General features: G+C 53.0%; 10 protein-coding genes across 10 annotated transcripts; 6 read left to right on the top strand and 4 right to left on the bottom strand.

The window, feature by feature from the left end:
• Positions 1 to 363: 363 nt before the first annotated feature.
• J4E79_009208 (uncharacterized protein) lies at positions 364 to 1,996 on the bottom strand (the record flags this gene model as incomplete). The annotated part of the gene is made up of 2 exons (XM_049358059.1): positions 364 to 456; positions 485 to 1,996. 2 exons carry the CDS (start codon positions 1,994 to 1,996, stop codon positions 364 to 366), a joined length of 1,605 nt encoding a protein of 534 aa, XP_049207658.1.
• Positions 1,997 to 3,412: 1,416 nt separating this feature from the next.
• Positions 3,413 to 7,009, top strand: PRP10 (U2 snRNP component prp10; the record flags this gene model as incomplete). Its single annotated transcript, XM_049358058.1, has 1 exon — positions 3,413 to 7,009. The coding sequence occupies one exon, from the start codon at positions 3,413 to 3,415 to the stop codon at positions 7,007 to 7,009; it is 3,597 nt and encodes a 1,198-aa protein (XP_049207657.1).
• A 1,375-nt stretch (positions 7,010 to 8,384) lies between these two features.
• On the top strand, positions 8,385 to 9,302 carry J4E79_009206 (uncharacterized protein; the record flags this gene model as incomplete). The annotated part of the gene is made up of 1 exon (XM_049358057.1): positions 8,385 to 9,302. The coding sequence occupies one exon, from the start codon at positions 8,385 to 8,387 to the stop codon at positions 9,300 to 9,302; it is 918 nt and encodes a 305-aa protein (XP_049207656.1).
• A 279-nt stretch (positions 9,303 to 9,581) lies between these two features.
• On the top strand, positions 9,582 to 10,071 carry J4E79_009205 (uncharacterized protein; the record flags this gene model as incomplete). The annotated part of the gene is made up of 2 exons (XM_049358056.1): positions 9,582 to 9,818; positions 9,889 to 10,071. 2 exons carry the CDS (start codon positions 9,582 to 9,584, stop codon positions 10,069 to 10,071), a joined length of 420 nt encoding a protein of 139 aa, XP_049207655.1.
• Positions 10,072 to 10,549: 478 nt separating this feature from the next.
• J4E79_009204 (uncharacterized protein) lies at positions 10,550 to 11,536 on the top strand (the record flags this gene model as incomplete). Its single annotated transcript, XM_049358055.1, has 1 exon — positions 10,550 to 11,536. One exon carries the CDS (start codon positions 10,550 to 10,552, stop codon positions 11,534 to 11,536), a length of 987 nt encoding a protein of 328 aa, XP_049207654.1.
• A 3,106-nt stretch (positions 11,537 to 14,642) lies between these two features.
• J4E79_009203 (uncharacterized protein) lies at positions 14,643 to 14,918 on the top strand (the record flags this gene model as incomplete). The annotated part of the gene is given in 2 exon segments (XM_049358054.1): positions 14,643 to 14,894; positions 14,913 to 14,918. The coding sequence occupies 2 exon segments, from the start codon at positions 14,643 to 14,645 to the stop codon at positions 14,916 to 14,918; spliced, it is 258 nt and encodes an 85-aa protein (XP_049207653.1).
• A 400-nt stretch (positions 14,919 to 15,318) lies between these two features.
• J4E79_009202 (uncharacterized protein) lies at positions 15,319 to 16,570 on the bottom strand (the record flags this gene model as incomplete). Its single annotated transcript, XM_049358053.1, has 3 exons — positions 15,319 to 16,086; positions 16,219 to 16,382; positions 16,438 to 16,570. The coding sequence occupies 3 exons, from the start codon at positions 16,568 to 16,570 to the stop codon at positions 15,319 to 15,321; spliced, it is 1,065 nt and encodes a 354-aa protein (XP_049207652.1).
• Positions 16,571 to 17,620: 1,050 nt separating this feature from the next.
• Positions 17,621 to 18,346, bottom strand: J4E79_009201 (uncharacterized protein; the record flags this gene model as incomplete). The annotated part of the gene is made up of 2 exons (XM_049358052.1): positions 17,621 to 17,901; positions 17,956 to 18,346. 2 exons carry the CDS (start codon positions 18,344 to 18,346, stop codon positions 17,621 to 17,623), a joined length of 672 nt encoding a protein of 223 aa, XP_049207651.1.
• Positions 18,347 to 19,384: 1,038 nt separating this feature from the next.
• J4E79_009200 (uncharacterized protein) lies at positions 19,385 to 19,854 on the bottom strand (the record flags this gene model as incomplete). The annotated part of the gene is made up of 3 exons (XM_049358051.1): positions 19,385 to 19,525; positions 19,579 to 19,724; positions 19,782 to 19,854. The coding sequence occupies 3 exons, from the start codon at positions 19,852 to 19,854 to the stop codon at positions 19,385 to 19,387; spliced, it is 360 nt and encodes a 119-aa protein (XP_049207650.1).
• Positions 19,855 to 20,506: 652 nt separating this feature from the next.
• J4E79_009199 (uncharacterized protein) lies at positions 20,507 to 21,590 on the top strand (the record flags this gene model as incomplete). Its single annotated transcript, XM_049358050.1, has 2 exons — positions 20,507 to 20,866; positions 20,916 to 21,590. The coding sequence occupies 2 exons, from the start codon at positions 20,507 to 20,509 to the stop codon at positions 21,588 to 21,590; spliced, it is 1,035 nt and encodes a 344-aa protein (XP_049207649.1).
• Positions 21,591 to 23,240: the final 1,650 nt, after the last annotated feature.

The following is a 23,240-nucleotide window of genomic DNA, read 5'->3' as shown; positions in this document are numbered from 1 at the left end:
ACCATTGTCCGCTTCAAATCGGTGAGACCTCACCCCAAGCCCCAACATCTTCCCTCGACATGAGCTCTCCACACTCAGGACATGTACATCCATCCAATCCATGCGTACCCGCACACTGCCTGACCCATGCCTGCAAGCACCCAACGCAAGTCGCAGGCTCGTGCCAGCAATTGGCTGTGATCCTGCGCTCGCTGAACTCGAATACTGGCCTTGACGTCTTGCAGAGAATGCACGTGCGTTCAATAGCTGGTGTGTTGCGTCGGGAATTAGGAGTCATTGCCCGGGGGCTAAGGGAGGCGTCGAAGGCGGGGCGCTGGTGTGGTTGGGGAGCGGTGCAGGTAATGTTCGGAGAAGGTAGGGCGACTATGCTGCTACGTTGGGATTGCATCGACACGGGGCGTGCTTGAGATTGCCACGAAACAGGCCGTCCTTGGGATTGCATCGAAACAGGTCGTCCTTGGGATTGCATCGATACGGGACGTACTTGCCGTAAGTTTTCGTTGGATAGGTGTGAGGCTAGTGTAGTTGGCGATAGCGAGTTTCCGCTGCTGCGGCGTCGCTCTGCGGAGGCGGCGGGGCTTGGTGGTGCGTCGGTCCAGGGCGCGAAGGGTGCTGGAAGGGGTGCTTCGAGTTGGGCAGATTTGACGCTCATGTCAAAAGGCGAGTAGGTCGGTGTCGGGATGAGGTCGACCGCTGAGAGACGTTTGGATGCTGCTGGGTCCTGGTTGGCTTCGGCTTCGTAGACCTGGAGGTTTTCCTGGGTTAAGTTCATTCTCCGCAGATCTTCGACAACGGTTGCAAACTTTTGCTGCTCATGTTGAGCTGAAGAGTCTCTTCTCCTAGCGCCAAAGTTCTTCAATGCTTGCGGTATGGTTGACCATCTGTGCTTGATCTTCTTCTCTGGTTTGCTCTTCTCTTCCGATGTCGCGAAAGCATCTAACGTGGAGTGTATTGGTGTTGCTGGCGTAGCAGAGAAGACTGGTGGGGGTGAAAACGCAAGTTTCGAGGATGTTACAGGCGTGGGTGGACCGACTTCATCGTCCCCGTACTGCTGATAAACCATGTCATTCTCAATATTCTCCCCTGCGATAGCTTTAGGTGCACACCCCGACACGGGCCGCGACTTGTTCTGTGGGTAGCTGTTGTTCCGTAGTCCTCGCGAGGAGGCAATCTTAGTTCCGGAGCGATTCCGTTGGTGGTAGGTCGCGAAGGATGTAGGTCGTGGTCGCGGCTGCATTGGCGGGCTGTCGAGTGCGGTGGAGCTTTGGGGGTGATATGAGATGGGTCGTTGCGTTTGTGGACCGTTTGCATCGTTCATCGGCGGATATGTCCACTGCGTAGAGTTTGCTTGTGGCCTCTCACATTCACAACTGCCTCGGGAAGAAATGCTGCTCCTAGGCTTGTCTGAACTGTCAAGATACGATGATGCAGGCCCCTGACCTGGTGTATTAGGGCTCATGGTGGCTGGCGAAGCAATCCATTCTGACGATAGCAGATGTTGCGCGTTGTATGATGTCGGTCGTGTGAGCGGTAGCGGTCGTCGCTTAATCGGGGATGTATTGACTTTCGTGCTTGGTTCTGTCTCCGGGAGCTTGCTCAACGTCTCTTCAGGATTGAAAGAGGAAGCCGGGCGGTTCGGGTTCGTCCATTTGTCCAGCAGGTCAGAGTCGCTGTCCGGCTTTGGCTTCTCTTCGATGGGTTTGTCTTCAATCACTACCTTTTCGACGATGGCCTCCATTTTCTGCTCTTGTGTCACCTTTCGAGACAATTCTTTTTCTTCTTCGACATCGGAAATCTCCAAATGCTCGTACATCGGTCGTTCCAACCATCGTGTTGTTACCGATTTTTCGCGTTGCAAATTTCTTAGAGCTTCCTCAGAATCTGCGATCAAGCCAAGCATGCGTTGCGCCTTTGCAGAATCCCTCTTAATCGGCCGTGGATGCCTCAGAAGTGGATGTACGTCATCTTGAACATGACTCTGCGCCACAGCCGCCATAGTTGTGAAGCCGTTCAGCCGAAACGAGGGAGGCCTAGAGAAATACCAACGACAGCGAACGTGGTTGGGGAGAACGAAACAGTGGGCACGAGCAACACAATAAAACAAGAGGCAGGATCAACCCCTCGTAAGAGTGTGGGACAGCGTCCCTCCATATCAGCAACATGCCGCGACCCTACCACTACCACGGACCCCGGCACGGTACGACTTTACTGTGTGGCTGGCAGCAGCACAGAACCGACAATCCGTTTCAAGCCCTTGCGCAGAAAGCCCGGAGCTGCGTAAATCACCGTTAGCTTGGCTCGCGCAACACTGCGCCTTCGATTATTCGTTGCTAGGGCCCGTATTGCGAGGCCTGCAGTCAGAGTAGTTCGGCGGTTTTGAGTGGTCCCCGCTGCGTGAGACGTATTTTTAGAACCAGTAGTAGGGCTTGGTGGGCATGGCTACGGATAGCCCACGCGATGCCGACACTTGTGGCCATTGACAAAATCTCCTGCAATGGCTATAACTACGTCTACAGGAGGCTGCGAAGTATCATGGTGACGACGCGTGGTTCGCGCTGGCGGTGTGAGCATCGCGTGATGGCTGGCGCAATCTCAGGTAACGAAAAAGATCAGCGAGCCACATAATCGACTGACGAACAGTGCCCGCTGTCGTGCCTGTGCTTCAATTTAGTTTCTGAGGTGGGTCCGTCGCCTCTCGTGCTCGAGACATGGGAGACCTGGAGCTCCTCGGCTTCTTGGGATCTATTTTGCTGATGAGTAGCCACTTGGTGTGCCACCCATTGTAGGGAGACGCGCATGCAGGCTAGGCGCCACCAAGGCGACAGAACTCAAGACGGATCAGTCCAGGCCTATCTCGCGCCTTCGAAGATCATGCAGCACACATGTAAGATGTTCGGGACGATCAGAAGAAGCAACGTGTCGGGCCCGCATTCTTGCAGGCTCTGGCATCTGTCGCCGATGAGTAAACTAGAACTTTAACTCTGAGTTGAACCCAGGGACAATGCACACAAAGCTGGCGTGAGTGGACGGACAATGCTATATGACCTGCGTTCGCCCGTTGGTAGATGGCTGTGCCGCATTTCGATATATTGCGAGGCGGACTAGGGTACCAGGCGTGGGCACAGTGAGAAGAGAGGCTGCGCCGCTCGGCTTGGGTGTGGCGGGTATCGATGAAGTCACTGTCTGTGGGCCTTGCAGCGACGTGATGCGGCCTGGCGACCTTTTGCACGCCTGTGTTGAGACTCCAAGCCATGGGTTTCGAGAGGAAGGGGATGGGTGACTAAGCCGCTCGCGCTAGTGCCAATGCGGCCGCTCTGCCAAGCCCTGGATCGCGAAACTTTGGAGAAGCTCACAGGCTGTCGTCGCCCCAATCACCCCAACCCCAATCCACCCGTCACCACCTGCTGCAAACATGGCCGGACCGCGCGCAGGAAACTCGAGGGCCAACGGCGCCGCCAACGGGGACACGTCCAACAACAAGCAATCGCTCAACGAGCCCCTCGACAAGGAGCTCTACGGCGGAAACAATGGCGACTACGTCAGTTCCATCGCCGTTGCCGACGACGACGCCGACATGGACGACGTGCAGCTGAACGGCCGGAGCCTTGTGGGCCAATACACGGCATCCAAGGAGATGATGAACGAGTTTGCGCATGGTGATGCCGGAGAGGCGGATATCCTCGACAGTCGCGAGAAGCAGGCTCAGATCGCATCACGCGAGACCGACTACCAACGACGACGATTCGACCGCGCCCTTTCTCCGTCGCGAGCGGACCCCTTCGCAAAGGATGGCGAAGACGGCGGTCAGTCATACAAGGACGTGATGAAGCAGCGCGAGTTTGAGCGCGAAGAGGCGCGTGTGAAGAGGCTCATCGAGGAGAGGGAGAGGGACGGAGGCAACGAAGTCCTCGACCACAAGCCTACGCTCCAGGACGACGGATCCGCCCCTGTCGATGGCGACAAGACCCCACCCATGAAGAAGACTCGCAAGAGGAGACGCTGGGATGAGAGCGGCGACGGCGAAACACCTGCGATCAAAGAAGAGGCCGACGAGGCCACGGCAGATGGCGAGCCCAAGAAGCGATCGCGATGGTCACCGGCACCCGAGGAAGAAAAGGCAGAAGACAAGTCAGCTGAGGCTGCTCAACCGGCTCGATCGCGTTGGGATACCACAGCTGTAGCCCCAGCCAGCGCCGCAACACCTGCTCCCGCCACCAACGGCGCCCGTCCAGTCGCGCAGACGTTCGCATTTGGCACCGATATCTCCAACCGCAACGCTCCCTTATCCGACGAGCAGCTCGACATGATGCTGCCTGGTGAGGCTGAAGGCTACAAGGTCCTCGAGGCTCCTCCTGGGTACGAGCCAGTGCGGCGACCAGTTGGCATGCCAGCACTTCCCACGGGATACCAAGGTTTCTTGCTTCCGGAAGCAGACAACAGCTTGGCTGCCATGGGCAAGCAGCTGCCCACAGAGATCCCAGGTGTCGGTGATCTTCAGTTCTTCAAGAACGAGGACATGAAATACTTTGGAAAGCTCACAGACGGCGCAGACGAGAACGACATGACCGTCGAGGAACTCAAGGAGCGTAAAATCATGCGACTCTTGCTCAAGGTCAAGAACGGAACACCACCCATGCGAAAAACCGCGCTTCGACAACTTACCGACAACGCTCGGCAGTTCGGTGCTGGAGCCCTTTTCAACCAGATCTTGCCTCTGCTCATGGAACGCACGTTGGAGGATCAAGAGCGCCACTTGCTCGTCAAAGTCATCGATCGTGTCCTCTACAAGCTCGACGACCTTGTTCGGCCCTACGTCCACAAGATCCTCGTCGTCATTGAGCCTCTCCTTATCGACCAAGACTACTACGCCCGTGTCGAAGGTCGAGAGATTATTTCTAACCTTGCAAAGGCCGCTGGTCTCGCACACATGATCAGTACGATGCGTCCCGATTTAGACCACCAAGACGAATACGTCCGAAACACCACCGCTCGAGCCTTCGCCGTCGTCGCATCTGCCCTCGGTATCCCCGCCCTCCTTCCCTTCCTCCGCGCTGTGTGTCGATCCAAGAAGTCGTGGCACGCACGTCATACTGGTGTGAAGATTGTTCAGCAGATCCCTATCCTTATGGGTTGTGCTATTCTTCCTCACCTCAAGGGACTTGTCGAGTGTATCGGCGACAACCTGAATGACGAACAGCCAAAGGTCCGCATGGTCACAGCTCTTGCACTTGCAGCTTTAGCTGAAGCCGCGAGCCCGTACGGTATCGAGTCATTCGACGATATTCTGAACCCTCTCTGGACCGGAGCCCGTCGCCAACGTGGTAAGGCTCTTGCATCCTTCCTGAAGGCGGTTGGTTATGTCATCCCGCTCATGGACGAGGAGTACTCCAACTACTATACCAGTCAGATCATGGAGATCGTCATTCGCGAGTTCCAATCACCCGATGAAGAGATGAAGAAGGTCGTGCTCAAGGTCGTTTCTCAGTGCTCGAACACCGCAGGAGTAACCCCAGTCTACCTCAAGGACAATGTTCTCCCTGAGTTCTTCAAGCACTTCTGGGTACGCCGCATGGCTCTTGACAAGCGCAACTACCGACAAGTGGTGGACACGACCGTGGATCTGGCGCAGAAAGCCGGTGTTGCTGAGATCGTCGGCAGGATTGTTAACAACATGAAGGACGAGAACGAAGCATACCGCAAGATGACTGTCGAGACTGTCGACAAGGTTATCAGCACACTAGGAGCGCACGACGTCGACCAGCGTTTGGAAGAACAGCTAATCGACGGCGTGCTTGTTGCTTTCCAGGACCAGACTATCGAGGACCCCATTGTCATCGACGGTTTTGCTACAGTCGTCAACGCACTGGGTGAGCGTACCAAGACCTATCTACCGCAGATCGTCGCAACAGTTCTTGCTAGGCTCAACAACAAATCCGCAACAGTCCGTCAGCAAGCAGCAGATCTCATCTCGCGAATCACCTTCGTGATGCAGAAGTGCGACGAGGACCCGCAGCTCATCAAGCTTGCGCAGGCGTTGTATGAATACCTTGGTGAGGAGTACCCTGAGGTTCTTGGTTCCATTCTCGGTGCTCTTCGTGCTATCGTCACAGTTGTTGGTCTCCACGCCATGCAGCCGCCTATCAAGGATCTGTTGCCCCGCCTTACACCCATCCTTCGTAACCGACACGAGAAGGTACAGGAGAACACCATCGATCTGGTAGGACGGATTGCTGATCGAGGTGCAAACTATGTCAACCCTCGTGAGTGGATGCGTATCTGCTTCGAACTCTTGGACATGCTCAAGGCTCATAAGAAGGGTATTCGTCGTGCTGCCAACAACACCTTCGGTTATATTGCCAAAGCTATCGGCCCCCAGGATGTGTTGGCCACTTTGCTTGGTAACCTTCGAGTTCAGGAGCGCCAGTCCCGTGTCTGTACTGCCGTCGCCATTGGTATCGTCGCCGAAACTTGTGCGCCCTTCACTGTCCTACCGGCTCTTATGAACGAGTACCGCGTACCGGAGCTCAACGTACAGAATGGTGTCCTCAAATCATTGTCCTTCATGTTCGAGTACATCGGCGAGATGGCAAAGGACTATGTCTATGCCATCACACCACTTCTAGAGGATGCCCTCATCGACCGAGATCAAGTGCATCGCCAGACTGCCGCTTCGGTCGTCAAGCACGTGGCTCTTGGCTGTGTCGGTCTCGACTGCGAAGACGCAATGATTCACTTGCTCAACCTTCTTTGGCCAAACTTGTTCGAAACCAGTCCTCACGTCATCGACCGCATCATCGAGGCTATCGAAGGTGTCCGCAACGCCATCGGTACCCCGCTTGTCATGAACTACGTCTGGGCCGGTCTCTTCCATCCAGCACGCAAAGTGCGAAACCCTTACTGGCGCATCTACAACGATGCCTACGTTCAGAACGCCGACGCCATGGTCCCAGCTTTCCCAACTTTCGAGGAGGACGAGGTCAGGAGACATGAGCTGGATATTTTCATCTAAACGTAAGATCCCCAGTACCTTCTTTTGCTTTCTTTCCTGGGGCCACTACCCCAGGGACTTGTTGCACTTTCTTGCTTTCAGCGAACTGGGAATTGGTTATAGTTGGAACAATGGTAGGCCAACCCTGTCAGGGTCTGGGCTTGTCTAGCTTATCATGTACATCACAGTAGGGTTGGATCGGAGTATGCGGCGTTACAGTACGCTAAGATCAGAGAGAGCATGAGTCGCCATTACCAGGCCACTTCAGTTTAGGACCTCTTATGGTAACAAAAAGATAATCTGCAACCACTTTACACGCTGATCACCTTTAGGTTTCTGTGAAGTCATCTCATCTATCCCAGCCCTTGATCGTTGTCAGAAGGTAAGTCGGTGCTTGTCGCTGTCATGTATGCTGAACCATCGAAGAGAACCGGGTGCGCGCCCCCTACCAGAGGGGAGTACGTCTATGTCATTCACTCACACACATCACACCGGGATAAGTATACGTGCTTTCACTTCTTTCCGTTTCATTCTTGGCCATGGAATATCGTGTTGGACTCCACTCTCGTCATTTGATAGCCCCGCACTATGATGATGGTCTTCGTCGGACTGTGCTCGAATGTTGCCGGCTCCAAGCTTTGATCTGTTGCCACAGTCGCTGGCCTTCAAGCGGGTTAGACATATTGATGGTCTTCACTGTCTTACATACCCAGCATCAGTTCACAGTTCAGCGTGAGTATGATGGGTCGGTGCCATTGACTTTTTATACCAGAATATCAGCTGCGCAGTTCAACATCGCAAACTCAAGCATTTCCCAATTACAGCCCATCGGTTTGCAAGATCCTGTAACGCGTCCTTTATATCATTGTGTGAAAGGTTGTCATTCAGCGTTAAGAAAATTTCGAGTTGATGTCGCACCTCACGGTCGAGAAAAGAAGTGGGCGATGCTGAGGTCGGGGAAAATTCCCTACTTTCTATTGGACCGCGGACGAATGTATACGACCGAATGCGCGCGAAACCTTGGCCGAGGAAGTCTTAAAACCTAAATCCGTGTACTGGCATCCTAGCAATATGCATTAATGCTAGAGACGTTTGAGCGTGGTATGCGACATGAATGTCTGGGGAACGAATGAGTGCTGACGGAGCCTCAGCCGGGCGGTAATCGAAAGTACAGGCTCAAACACGAGCATGGTGAGTATCGCGGCGGTATCGTAGTCCCTATGAATCTACACATGTTCTCGGCAAGAATACATAAACACCTGGCATTTCACGTCAGCGTTTAGCAGAAACCTTGAGCAGCCCGTACAGACGAATAAGACCATCGTTTCTTACGTATCCTTATCAACTTGCTTCCACGAACTACCAAGCGACCGATTCTTCTTACGCATCAACTGCGATGGCCACTGTTCGCAAAGTTAACTTCCTCAGCCATGGCATCAACCTAATCGGCGATCTATACCTACCCTCCCCAAACGCAACAGACCGCAAAAATGCCGCCCTTGTTATCGGCCATCCTGGTACAGCTATCAAGGAACAAGCGTCTGGATTATATGCCAGAAAGCTAGCCGAACATGGCTTCATCACTCTCGCGTACGATGCAGCCTTCCAAGGTGAGAGCGGAGGCGAGCCACGTTACCTAGAAGATCCGTACCAACGAGTCGAGGACCTCAAGAGCGCCGTAACATTCCTTTCAACTCTTGACGGCGACGTTGACCCCGAAAGGATCGGAGTTGTTGGAATCTGTGCTTCTGGAGGCTACGCAATCTTCGCTTCACAGACTGATGTGCGCATGAAGGCTGTGGCGACCGTAGTCGGCGTCTGCTTGGGTGGTATGCATCGCAACGGTTTGAGAGATGACTCTGGAAACATCAACCCAGAAACACTGCATCAGCGCCTGAGTTTTGCAGCGCAAGAGCGCATCTCTGAAGCCAAGGGAGGAAAGCCTGCCGCATTCAGCACGCTAGACGTTTTCGAAGAGGCAAAGTCATACTATTCGACACCCCGCGGGTACCATCCCAAATGTAACAACCTGCAGCTTGTGAGGAGCTTCGAAAAGCTTTCCACATACGATTCTTTTGCTTTCATCGACTGGATCTCTCCGCGACCGCTGTTGATGATTACGGGAAGTTTAGCAGACACGGGTAATGGAGGCCCAGCCGATACCGCTTGCTACAGCAAGGACGCAATCAAGAAGGCCAAGGAGCCGAAGGAACTGTTCGTCATTGAAGGAAAAGGACATCTCGATTTGTATGCTGATACTGAGGAAAGTGTTCCAAAGCTAGCTGATTTCATGGGGAAGGCGCTATGTACTTAGAAGCCGGTCGGTGTGCCAACCTTGGAACACCTAGGGACATCCTATTCGCGTTAGCAACAGGGCGCCCTACGTATGACAACGCGACTCTTACGCGAAGTGGAGTTTCTCAGCTTGGACGTAGATGCAATGCGACACTTTAGGCAGCAGCCACTTGACCTCAATAAATATCCTCTCTCTAACAACAACATCTTGCTGTATCTAGGTACATAATAAACAGACTACCGTTTTTAACCATCTCAAATCAAATTCGGAAGGCAAAGCTTCATCAACTACTACATCATGTCCGATACTGGTCCTCCTGGCGCGCCCCCAGCCGACGCTCCAACCAAAACCTACGACGCGTCATGCCACTGCGGCGCGTTCAAGTACTCTGTCACTGCGTCTCCTCCGCTTGACGACCCCAGCGCGGTTCTAGTCGAATGCAACTGCAGTATCTGCGTATCGAACGGTTATCTTCTTATCTATGTGCCCAACGAGCGTATCGTTTTCTCAAACGGTAGCATCGAGGAATTTAAGGTAAGTGAATATGTCACTGGTAACGTAGTAAGCACTGCAAAAGATTAGACCAGCTGATGTTAGTTCACAGTCTTACTCTTTCGGAACGAAGAGGATGGGCCATCACTTCTGCGGTACCTGCGGTGCGTCGTGCATGATCCGGTCCAAGGACCCCAATTTCTTTACCGGTATGACGTGTATCAATGCACGCATGCTGCAGGGCATCGAGCTTGAAAAATTGAAGCGCAAGTCTGTCGACGGAAAGAGCTTCTGAGAGCTTGCAGTGGGGTTGTTGGCGCAGATGGTGTTAGGCGTGTGTGGTGTTAGCCGGGAAGAGGGCGAACGAGGACCGGAGTTGGTGGTGTGAGGGGCCGGTCGCTGCTCATTCGCTATGATTCTGCATGTACAATTCGTACTTGCTGACAAAAGTCGGATATTCGAGATTATAAATGCGACTTTGCCCTACTGCAAGGCGTGCCATTGTTAGTGAAACTATGAAATCGGACAAAACAGGTTCGGGCGGTAGTACGAGACATACGTTTTATTGACAAGTAGCTGACACAGTCTCAATTTTCTGCTATTGACCGATTCAGGAACCTCCATTCACAGAACAAGCGCTTCCCCAGCTCATTCAAACTATGTCTCCATCGCTTTCCACGCCCAATACATCACCCACTCCAACCTCACCAGGCCGTTGGATCATAACAGAGTTCGGCAAGCCATCCGTGCTGAGATGGGAGGCATTTGATCCCATGGCCGCGCTGTCTGCTGGCGGAGTGCTCATTCGCATCCTGGTTGCTGGCATTGCTGGAGTCGACAACATTCAGCGTGTCGGCGGTTACCCTCATCCCCTGGCCAAGGCACCCGGCTTCACACCTGGCTATGACCTCGTAGGCGAGATAGTTGCGCTGGGCGATGCTATCCCAAAGGAAAGAGAACTAAACATCGGAGACAGAGTTGCAGCGTTGAGCATCATCGGCGGACATGCTACACACATTGTCCTGCCACACGAAGAAGTCATGAAACTGCAGCCGGGAGACGACCTGCTGAAAAATTGCGCACTTCCGCTAAACTACATGACTTCATGGGGCCTGCTGAAGCACAGTGGTGTCGATTTAACACCCGGCGCGACCATCCTGATCGGGAGTGTGAGTGGAGGATTGGGAACAGCTATGGCGCAGCTTATTAAGGCGTTCGACATGGGTATCAAGATGTACGGTACATGTTCGCCGAGCAAATTCGATTACGTGCGCTCGCTGGGTGTGGAACCGCTTGACCGAAACGCCCCGGACCTCGTGGAGCAGGTTCACGCGCTGACGGATGGCAAAGGGGTGGATGTCGCATACGACGGTGTTGGCAGTGAGAAGAGCGTCCAAGACTTCCTCGTAGCAACTAAGCAAGACGTCGGCAAAGTGGTCGTCTTCGGAGTCATGGGGGGCATCGCTGCGGATGGGAGTAAGATGCTGGCGAACGTCGATGAGCTCCTCGAAGCAATACTACAGCCACCGCGAGTAAGCTTCTGGGCGCTTGATATCGAGTACCCAAAGAAGAAGGAAGTGGCGGAGTTCTTTGCGATCGTAGAGAAGGTGAGAGAGGGGAAATTGGATCCGGTTATCGCGAAGCTGATGAGGCTGAGCGATGCGACTGAAGCGCATGAGCTTCTCATCCATGGAAGTGCAATTAAGGGGAAAATGCTGTTTATAGTTGATGAAGAACTAGCCAAGATTCACGGCGTATAAGGAGTCATAAGCAGGTGAGTAATATATCGCGCTAGGCTCATAACCAAAATCGGGGATTTTGCAACTATCATGATGAGAACTTGGAATTACAATAGAGTGAGCGACAGTTGAAGATTATACAGTAAAAGCGCTAGTAAAGCTACACGATGTATGTGACCGCGAAATGCATTGAACGGAAGCCGACTCTCTTTACGCATCCGCGGAAACATCAAGCCGAACACTTCTCGTAGCATGTTCTCAGGAGGGTTCTCGCACAAGGCCTCCTTCGATTACTGATACGGCCGTGCTGTCCCCGACGTCTCGGAAGAAATACACTCGCCGCCTTGTGCATTCGTAGCAACATCCCCTAGACCCACGGAATTCCAATTTTGAATGTAGGTACTGGGAGGATACATCGCGTTCGTCGTGTTAGTCGTATGACCAAGCTCAGTGTTGTAGTAGCCTGAGCCTGTACTTGATCCAGTTATGTGCTGAGAGGTATCGTTCCAGGTGGCCGATAGATTCGGAGTCATCGATACGCCTGAAGGTTGATGAAACACGCTTCCGGTAGTTGATGCCATGTCTGACCCCGAGTAGTATCCCTGGTTCGACGTAAGGATTGATGTCAATGGAACCCGTACATTTGCCTGCACATCTTTTGCACGAATTCCCGTGGTAGCTTCAGGACATTCACTTTGAAGCCTCTTCTGCAGTGAGCATGGTAGACCGATTCCGTTGTCACACAGTCGCTCTAAGAGATCTTCAATGATGTTCTCCAGGTTAGCGACCTTCTCCCTGCTTTGTTGCTGTACATGTCCAGTCTCGTTCCTGGCCGCTGCCAAGTCGATTTCCAATGCAGAGATGCGTGTCTCCTTGGCTTCGATCTCTCGCATAATGTATGCGCATATGTTGTTTCCTCCAGCTCGTTCTTGTCGTTTGACAGGCCTTCTCTCCTGACTATGCTCAAAACTGGGTCCCGGAAGGAAGTTCGGACTCGGAGGATCTGACTCAGGATTTACCAGTCTCCATATGAACCTCCATCTTGTTTCTTTAGTGAGCGTCGCCCACGAGGGGCATTGTTCACTGCGGCGGTGATGAGACGCAGTGTCGTCCAAACCCTTACCACAAGAATCGCCGATGCAGCGCCACTCGCAGCCTGCCAGAGCGTGCCTCTTGAGTAAGTCCGCTGGCCTTTTCTCGTCGTCTCGAATAGGTAGCCGCGTACAACATTCCTTGCATATTACTATTCGGTGACGATTCATGAGACTTCGCATGAGCTCTGAAATTGTTGTGTTGGTCCCCTGACATCCATGTTGCTCGGACATTGGACATCGCATTTGTCCAATGTGAGTAGGAGACGAGTTAAATCCAAGCTCCAAAGGCTCCTGCTCGCGATTTGGCTTCTTGCGCGGGTGTTCATCATCATCCTCTTTCTCATATCTCCTTGGATTTGCCCAGCTGGGCAAAGGGAAGGCTTTGCTGCGCGCTCCGATTGTAGTACTATGGGACGTTGTGGCGCTCTTCGGGGAGTCGTCTGATCTAGAGCCGTCGGTCGTTGTGCAGGTCGATGTTATATCCGCCGCATTATTTTCCGTACTGTCACCTTCCGACCACGTTTCAAACGTCTCGTAAGGGTGATGTTCTGCCTGTAAATAAGACCAGAGCTCAAGTACGAGCGACCTAGTAGACGGTCTGGGTGTGGTTCCTGGTTTCGGGCTTTGTACCGGAGCGATCAGTGAGCTGTCCATGCTCATGACCGCATCTGCTCTTGTCGAGAGTGCTAAAGAACCAGCATCTTCAGTTGCAGTAATCCATTGCGTAATCCCATCATCCTCCCCATTAGGGTGGCTGCCATTATCTTCTGGTGGGGCCCGATGTACTGGGCTATTTGAGGTTGTAGTCGCTATGTGTGATCCTGGTGCTGGTGTCTTAACATGTCCGTGAGTCCGCATCTGCCACTTGAGCGATTTCAACACCCTTGGAAATGGATTTACATGAACGGTGTCGTACGCTTGCCGTGTTGTGGAAGTGAACCGATGAAGAAGACTTGTTGATGACCTTGCTGTGACTGATATTGTCGGATCTGAAGCAGCCGCACGCGATTTGACAGATTTGTTTGGTGGAGATGACCGCTCAGGTTGGCGTCTATTGGTAAGCTCTGGTGTTGACGATACTTCTCTCTTCGAAAGGACCTGATTGGGGGGGTACGTATGGATTTCAGAAGTTGTAAGTCGCTCGTTGGCGTCGCGTCGTTGGTTGGTAACAAGTGCCGGCGGGATTGCACAAGTGGGGTTGTCCCAGGGGAGCTCAGTCGAGAGACCGAGAACATAGTGCGCCTTTGACTCAGACCGGTGCCTTCTCTCGGTTCGGCCTTTAGGGGAACCACCGTAGCCACTGTCGCATGATGGTGCAGGTGGTAATATCGATATAGTATCCTCTTCATACTCAGGAACTTCAGAACCCGAGTCAGAGTCTACAAGGGGTTCGTCGTGTTGATACGCAGTTGGTTTACCTCGCATAGCGAGATAACAGTGTTGCCTGCCACCGGAGTGCGGCTGCATAGCTGCGACCGAGGTCCCTCTCTGTACGCGTCTTATCGGGATCTCTTCGCGCCAATGCTATGAGCCGAAAGTACGTCGAAGAGAACAGCACAAACTGAAACGACCGCCGTAAGATCTCACAAGAGGGCAAGGCAGCCTTTTGATTAAGCAGGAGCAGCGTGCTTGCCGTAGCTAAGGCGAATGCCACCCGCGACTGACCAATGGCGCGTTGCAGCAAATTGTAGGCAAGGCAAACAATTTGTTCAACTCTACGAAAATGTCACGTCGGACGTTCTCTATGCAGCCAAGACATGACTTGCAGCTATTAATAGAGCGCGTTTTGGATGGTTGCACAAGCAAACTGTTTATCTCTTCTGACTGCACACATCATTTTGTCGCAGGATGAACCATAATCACCAATAGTAGGTAACATAGACAAAGAAACATATTCGCTGTACAAGATGCTCAAGTGGTAAACCCTTGACCTGATATGTCGAGGCGGTGCTCGATCGGAATCATGTATTGCAGCCTGTCGTGTATAACACAATCCGTGCAGACCATGAAGGGAATGTGTCATTCGAGTAATCATGCCCGTCACTGCTAGTCCAAATGATGGAATCATGAATGCTACTGGAATCAGCCGAGAGCCCAATGTCTGGATTGGATACACCAAACACGCCCGTAACTACCTCGACAAACAAGCCAAAGCACCCAACACGGAGCAGCAAATACGCCATCTTAAAGAGTTCTACAAGCAACATTTCAGCTCGACGGAGCGTGTCATGTTGCGTTGGTTATGGTGCCAGAGACCCGTCGTTCAGATATGCGAGATCATCCCCGTAAGTCTATCTCACCAGACCTGATAAGACTTTTCGTACGTTGACTCAATCCAGCCCAATCTCCAACGGACCACTTTTCCTCTGGAAGTGTACTTCGAAATCATCGAGACGTCGCATGCACTTTCAGCTGCTTTGCTGCGACCGGGGCTACTACGTGAGAGTAGGAGGATGTTCCACGAAACGGGGTCGTTCGACGTGGAGAACACAGAGGCATCGCCGAAGCGGAAAGTCTTGTGCATCGGCCATGTAGTCGACAAAACGTATCTAGCATGGCCGCTAGCCCTATCATTCGTCATCGCGACAGTCGTAGCGGTTATCGCAGGAATCGCAACACGCAGCCTATCGTCAGGTGCGGAGCTGGGGGGTTTCATCGGCGTCGGTGTCGTATTGTCATGGTCGTACATCTTGTGGCTTCTAGGATAGCTCATGAATCCATGCGTCTGAACCTCTGCCCACCGTCCTCATCCCTCTCTAGCAAGCCTCTCATCTCTGTAGCTCTCTTCTCCACCTCTCTTGCGCTGCCCATTCGACTTTCTTCGGGATGCCATCCTTCAATGTGCGTGAATAACGGTACGATAGCAGAGCTCTTCCAGGCCACTACGCCCCTCCTCCATGTATGTACGAGCGTAGCTACGAAGAACGCAATGCCCATGATGACCTCAATAACTGGTACGCTTATCCAGACCCAGTGGACTTTTATGTATTGCTCCGTCGTGATTGTTCTACCAGGGAGGTTGATACTGCTAGGCCCCTGGCCGAAGGCGTACGTCATTGAAGTGCTAATAGCTTGCACAGTCTGTGTGAGATTTGTAGAGTTTTGCAAGGCAAGACCGTACGCGTCCTTGATTGTAGAGGAAAATATACCGGAGAGAAACGTCATCATTCCCTCGTTGTCGACTGGACCAACGCTGAAAGTTGTGTTACCGGGGAATGTTGTAGTCTCGTTCGAGACGTTGAAAGAGACCCAATAGTCCGGGTTGAATGGATTGGCGATGCCGTAAAGTTCATAGTCTTGTATGATTCCAGGGTTGAAGGTACCGTTCACGACGTTCATGTTACGGACATGCCGACCGACCCAACGCATGTCACACTCAGTGAGGTCTGGATTGTCCATGCTAAAAGGCGACACCATGCTGGCGGTAGCGAAACTGACGATGGTGCTGTTGAGTACGCTGCCGATTTGAGATGCGCGCTGTATATGAGCGGTACTGTTGAATTGAGTTGATCCTCCGCCACCTGAGCTTTGATGGGAAGACGACTCAATGAAGAAAGCAGATGGCGTTGTATAATTGCAGCTTCTTCCTGCGTGTATACTGCCACAGACAATTTCCGAGGCGGATGTGACATTCGTACAGTTGCTAGCCACTGCCAGGGTTGTGAAGTCGTCCCATTGGCAGTTTCCAGTCTGACATTCAACTTGCACTGGTGCACTGAGATTGTAGAGCCCATTCAGGATAGCGCCTTGTATTTTGGGGTCCATCATCCGCCCTGTTCGGGTTGTAAGCTTGGAACGGCTTCTAAAGAAGTTACATATATAACTTACTGATAACACCTCGTCCGGTGACGCCCCTGGCGGCGCCGGAATCATAAATTTGGTTTTTGTAGAAAGTCGCACCAGAGGTGTCGAAACGCAATCTTGAAGGATACGAAAGCAACTGCTGTGACAAGGGGCCCATGGCGAGGGACAGTACCGTGATGAGAGAACCCCATGTTGCCAACTTGGTTTTGAGATGCAATCTCCAAACAAGTTCCAGAGACCCCCAAGGTCCACGGCTAGCGTCGTCGAAGATTTGCATATCTCGCAGCGGGTGTGGTGACCTAACCAGATGAATCCACTTGAGTTGACTCAAGCATGATGCAACTGGTACTATCAGGGCTGTCCGCGATAAGGTCGAAAGAAGTGCAACAACTGTGTTCAGCGTAATGTTATGAACAAAATGCCAATTGGACAAGGGTCTCTCCTGGTAGACTTTCAATATGATTGTTATGGCGACAATGCATAGAAAACTGAAAAGTGCAGATGCGATCTCCCACCGCCAATCTCCCCAGTGAAAGCTTCCAGAACGCTTCGGGGGATCGTAGTGCGTTCGGACAATAGCCTGTTCCTTCGAAGATACGGATTCTGGTCCTTCTGAACTCCATGCTAGGTTGTTACCGAGTAGCCTTTCGCTATGAGTGGAATGGCCGTGATCCGGGATACCATGTAAACGATCCTGCTTGAGGCTGCTTGCAAGTGGGTCTGCTCTGACTGGAGCAGTGGCCGTCGAAAGGTACTCTTGGCTGAGCTCCAGCGAACGCATAGTGGCAGAGCGAGATGAAGCCATGCTCAGGATCCGGTAGAGCAGCGATAGCTTCGTGTGTCAAGATCTGCGAGGAGTCGACAGGACTAAGTACTGTTACATACGAGAGGCCGCTGGGCTAGTGGCTTTGGTGGCTTGGGCTAGGTGGGCCAAAAGCGGCTGAGGTGTTGTACAGATTCTGACCATTGGCTATGGTTTGGCAAGGCGTCCTGCCTAGTAACACCTAACGCTGTGTTCAACGATCTGCAACGCACGCGGATATACCTGTGTCATACAACAGTGATAGGTCTCCTGACGGCTAGGATGATATGGACGGTAACACCAAAAGAACTTGATCATTTCGAGATTGATATTGGACGTGGCAAAACTATCGCAGGGGTATCTTGGTGTTCGAAAGCAAAGGGGGCAGGAAAGTAGCTCGAAGTATTACAACTCGTCGAATGCGCGCAGTCTCTCATCGTCATCTAGTACAGGCTGCGATTCGGGTGTCTCCATTTTTGGACTTGCAGTACTGGATGACGGCCCTATGATTGCCTCTTTCGCTATGTCTGGAATGTCGGCATTCAAGATTGCCTCTCTGGTCGCAGGATCGAGTGTGTTCTTCGGTTCGTGTGGGTTATCGGCCGGTTGCGACGGGCGGAAGAAAACGAGAGCCAGTATGAGTGCAGCTACAAAGCCCACTACAGCCCAGAATATGCGCACTCGATCTGTGTTATGTCAGTTGGGACGGAAACAAAAGAAGGTTATGAGGATAGCCATACGGGTGTTCTTCGCCTGCCACTGCGCTTCCGACTTGGCCCTCGCATCGACACGCTCTTTCGCTCGTTCGAGCCTCGCCGTCAGCGCATCGGCTTTCTCTTTGCCCGCCTTGATGCGCTCTTCTAATCCGCTCACTTGCTCCTGTTGTGTCTTGAAGCCATCGAAGGCTTCTACTTGGCCAGTCACATCCTCCAGTAACTCTGTGGTGTCCGACTCGAAGTTTTCGTGGAGTTCCTTGGTCAAGCCAGAGAGCTCTTGCAGTGTTCCGATGGTCTGGCGCAGTACGGAGACCTTCTCGAGGATGGAATAGTAGGTGTCGTCTAGACGGCGCGACGTCTTGAGGGACTGGTCGGAAAGGGTCTGCAGAACCGCACGAAGGTCTCTGCGGGCCATGTTAGAGAAGACATCTTGGGGGGACGCTACGGAGCATCATGGGGGTTGATAGTGAATGACGCAGACGCACCGTTCTCTAGCTTCAACTCTCTTAGCCTCTAGCTCCACATCTGCCTGCCGGATTGGTCTCCGCGGCGGGATGGTGATGCCTGGAGTGCTTTCCTCCTTCCCATGCACGCTGCCATCTGCCTGCCCTGGTGCGACGCTCTCCCTGCGACTGTGACTGGGGCTCGTGTCTCTGCTCCCTCGCGCCTGCCTCAGCAGGTCTCCGAAGCTAGTGGGCGGCTGTATTTGGATGGCTGACTGCATCGCCTCTTTGGCCGCATGGCGTCGGCTGGAGCTGTGGCGGTGCCGGTCATCGTGACGGTCGTGGTGGTGTCGCGACGACTTGTGCTTGTGCAGGTGGGAATGCGACTTCTTCTCGGGGTCAGTCGTCACGCGCGTCGCCGAACGGGAGCTGTAGAGGTTGGGACGGAACGATCTGGGGTCGGCCAGGCCAGCATGGAGGTGAAGCTGTCCGTCCATGTCATGGTGGTGGTTGGGTCGGCGCAACGAGGCAGTTGTCGGTGCTGCTGGGTTCCAAGATCGACTTCCGAGTTTCGCGTGTCATTGCAGGGGTCTCCTTCCGCTAGCCAGCTGGGGAAGCGCATGTGAAGAGAGTCATGAAACAGCCTAGACAGTCATGATGATTGTAGTTTTGCAGATATTATATTGCAAGTTGCCTGTATAGGTGATTCCACGTCCATGGTTATGGTACTTTCAGTAGGGAATGGCATTTCATTTCTTTACTCATGGGCAAGGTTCTAATATGATTGCTTTTTGCTCCGTCTTCCACTGTGGGAAGTCTCGATAGGGTATCATTGCTCGCATCCCGCCCTACAGACTGGACTTATCTGGGCTGGTTCCGGTTGCTCTTGCTTTCCCGGTAGTCTCTAGGCAGTGCAGTCGCGCCTGCCTCTGCACCTTCTCTACATCCTCCCGAAGCGGCATTTCCTTGACCGCATTTTATGCTTCAGCTCTAATCTATCCGACCCGAGCTCATGACTTCAGCATCTTGTTGCGCTTCTCCCTCCTCTTCAGGCGCTCGACGCGCTTCTTGTGCATCTTCTCCTCCATCTGGGCGAATCGCTCTCGTTCTGCTTTGGCGGCGCGCTTGGTCTTGATAGCTTCGACTCGTCGCTATTGCACAGTCAGCTCCTGTCTACTTGTAACCAAAAGTCGTGGTTTCCTACCTGTCTCTCAGACTCCTTCTCGTCCTTCAGCTCCTTCTCCTTCGCCTTGACAGCAGCGAGCGCTTTCCTCTCCTCACTGCGCTTCTCCCATGAGGTCTGGCCAGCCTTTGGTCGGAAGGGGCCCTTGTTGTCGTGCCATTGCTTGCCTGGGGAAAGTTAGACTGCCATGTCGCAATGGTATACTGCACACAGCTGTCGCATACCGTTCTTTTTCATGCCCTTGACAGGAGCAGTTTCCGTCGCAGGAGGCGCCTCGATTGTCACAGATTCAGACATGGTTGTAGTGTTGCGCGACCGGTGGATCTCGCAAGAAGTTCTCGAACCCAGAACACGGCGGCGCGAGAAAAGTTAATGCCGATTATCGATAACTAGCGCACTTTGCCGGCGCGGGCTCCCAGCCAGGGATCCCCAAATCCCGCCCAACTCAAACGTTATCAGATCGAACTGATCTGATAAGCTGCATCAGCAGAAGTGCGGCCGGAGCGCGTTCCCAACTGCTCGTTGCGCCCATACTTTATTCGCGCATGCAGAATGGTCTGGCTTAGTAGGCGCTGTGCGCTTTCCACTCCTGTAATACTTTCTTCCGATACTGCAGAATTTTCCTAGGCTAGCTAAAGAAAGGTCGACCCTGTTTGGTACAACGTTGGGCGTTATCATCTTCTCCATCCCCGTCGCACACACGGCCCGCTACATGCTCCCTCGAGCAAACTCTCTTCGTCGTGTTACACACTTCCGAACCTTCCTCCACTCGCCATAACGCAAACGCTACCGGTGTACTCCATCATTGACATGGGCTCCGATTCATAACAGTAGCCACGCGCCCTCTCACCGCCCACGACTCTTCGCACGCAACATGCGCTCGGCCTCATAACCATACATTCAATACAATCACACATATCCGTTGACGAGCCACACACATTCCGCATTCATGGAAGCACAAGAGAGTCCGGTGTCGGTGGTGGGGGGAAGAGGCCGGCTGCCCAACCCAGTCATAATGGAAGAGGTCCGGAGTCCTGCTACGGAGCATACCATAGGCAAGGGAGAAGAGGCCTTGAAGGACGTTCTCTGTGGATCCGCGGCAGGAGTGGTCGGAAAGTACATCGAGTACCCCTTCGATACGGTCAAGGTTCGGCTGCAGTCACAGCCCGACCAGGTGCCACTCCGCTACACCGGGCCACTGGACTGCTTCAAGAAGTCCCTACAGCAAGATGGCTTCCTTGGAATATACCGGGGGATCAGTGCGCCTCTGGTAGGAGCTGCTGTAGAGACGAGCACCTTGTTCTTTAGTGTGAGTAACGTGCCAATGGAGAAGTGGATCAAGCTGATGTGGTATGCAGTATCGTCTGGCTGGCGATGCACTCAAGTCCTCGGGATTCTATCCTGAACTGAAGAGACACCCTGAGCGAGACTTGCCGTATTCCGGCATGCTCTTTTGTGGAATGATCGCAGGCGCCATCACCTCACTCTTCCTAACACCGATTGAACTCGTCAAATGCAAGATGCAAGTTCCCCTAGAAACGAGCGGTACCGTCGTGGCCGCACCAACTATCAGAGGAGTCATTGCTTCTATCTATCGTCACCAGGGCCTCAAGGGCTACTGGCACGGACAATTTGGAACCTTGATTCGCGAGACAGGAGGCGGCGCGGCGTGGTTCGGTGGCTATGAAGGCATGAAGATCCTGTTCAAAGGCTCCAGCACTTCAGCCAAGGACGAAGATATTCCCGTCTGGCAGCGCATGGCCTCTGGTTCTGTCGCAGGTGGAGCCTACAACTTCATGTTCTACCCTGCGGACACGATCAAGTCGAGGATGCAGACCGAAGATGTCAAGCAATTGACTGGCGGAAAGTCAACATTTAGCGCTGTAGGAAAGGCGGTTTGGAAGCAACACGGTATCAAAGGCATGTACCGTGGGTGTGGTATCACAGTTGCGAGGTCCATACCCAGTTCTGCATTCATCTTTACGGTATATGAAGAGTTAAAGAAGCGATGGCCTACTCGTCGGGTAGAGTAGGACCGTTACGGAATTTCGCGCTGGATGCGCGGAACTCGTCGAGCAGCATATCATGGTGTTTGGGGGCGTTTGTATAGCATCAGGCGGGAGCGTCGAGATACCATGTATTGTTACATTGAGCGTATAGAGAAAAAGCCGCAGTCTTAGATTATAGAGCGCATGCACATGCAACATTCGCCAAATATTTATGCCTTCACATGTCAGAGCGCAAACACCCCTGTCCTTTCCTTCTCTTAGCGCGAAGCTGCACCAATCCACGGATGTGGGGAAGCAGCGACCGGCAATGTGACGCGAGCCGAGGATCAGATGCCAGCAGCCATTCCGCGACTGCGACTCTGCGCTATCTATACCCGACCGCAAACCTCGCTCTCGTCTCCATGCCAGCCTCATGATACGTACACTGTACTTTTGTTCTTCTCCTCACTCCTTCGATTTTCTCCTCTAGGGTTTCTGCGACCGTAAAAGGTAGCGGCAAACGTCATCGCAACGCGCGCGCGCTGGACCGAGGCTCTTCTTCGCCGGATGCAATCCAGCAAAGACAGAACACAACACTCAGGCCATAACACACACATACAATCGACATGGACAGATTACACGCTCTCGAGGTATGTTGCAACCCTTCGGATATCGCATTCTCTCAACGCGAGCTGACTGTACAAACAGGCTGCGCTCGACAGGATTGTGCTAGATCCAAAGTACCACGATATCCTCACGCTGGTAAAAGGTGTGAGGAATGGCATCGTGTACGGAAGCAAGGTGCGGTTTCCGCATGCGCTTGTGTAGGTTCTCGCAGGATTGTGCGTTTATGGAGGGATGGATTGCTGACGCGTGGCTGCAGAATGATCTTCCTCTTCAGATCTGGAAGGTACGTAGACCTTCCCTTACCACCAACCCTCTTCTCCACTCCATAATCAGAAAGTATTCATGCTGACAAAAGCCAAACAGTTTCCGATCGAAAGCCTTGCTCGTCTACAAAGCGACCCGCCAACACGCCCGTAACCTCGGCCTCTTCGCCCTCGTCTACAAATCCTGCATGATCTTTCTCCGACACGCGTCCCCGACCGGTAAAGAGCGACATTACGATTCCTTCCTCGCCGGCCTTCTAGGCGGCTACACCGTCTTTGGTCGCACAATTCACAATTCTGTGTCTCAGCAAATTGTCATATACGTAGCTGCACGCGTATTGTTAGCGTTGGCAAAGCTGGCAGTACAACCACGACAGGTCGGGGGTGGAGCTAGTGGACAAGGAGTTCAAGGAGGTGGTGGCGGTTGGGAGCTGTTCGGCAACGGCGAGATGAGGAGAACGATGGCGAAGAACGGATGGCCGGTGTTTGCCAGTCTGAGTTGGGCAATGGTTATGTATATTTTCAGGTGGCATCCTGAGGCTGTGCAGAGCAGTTTGAGGAGCAGTATGAGTTATATGTGGGTATCCCTTGAAGCTCAAAGAATATGGGATTATGCTAACGTGTGGACAGTTACGTTCAGTCGGACGACTGGAATTCGTTACGGACGTTACTTTGGCATAACAAATGAGCAAGGTGGAGAGGAAGGGCATCGAGTGACGGGAGAAGACGTCATGGTTAGATCGAGGACCCAGCATGCAGAGGCGAATGCACGGCAATTTAGATGCATATACATTGGCGCGCTACA

This window comes from Alternaria viburni, assembly GCF_023758015.1.
Source record: "Alternaria viburni strain BMP 2772 chromosome Unknown scaffold_23, whole genome shotgun sequence".
NCBI lineage: Eukaryota > Fungi > Ascomycota > Dothideomycetes > Pleosporales > Pleosporaceae > Alternaria > Alternaria viburni.
This window is presented reverse-complemented; position numbering and strand designations above follow the sequence as displayed.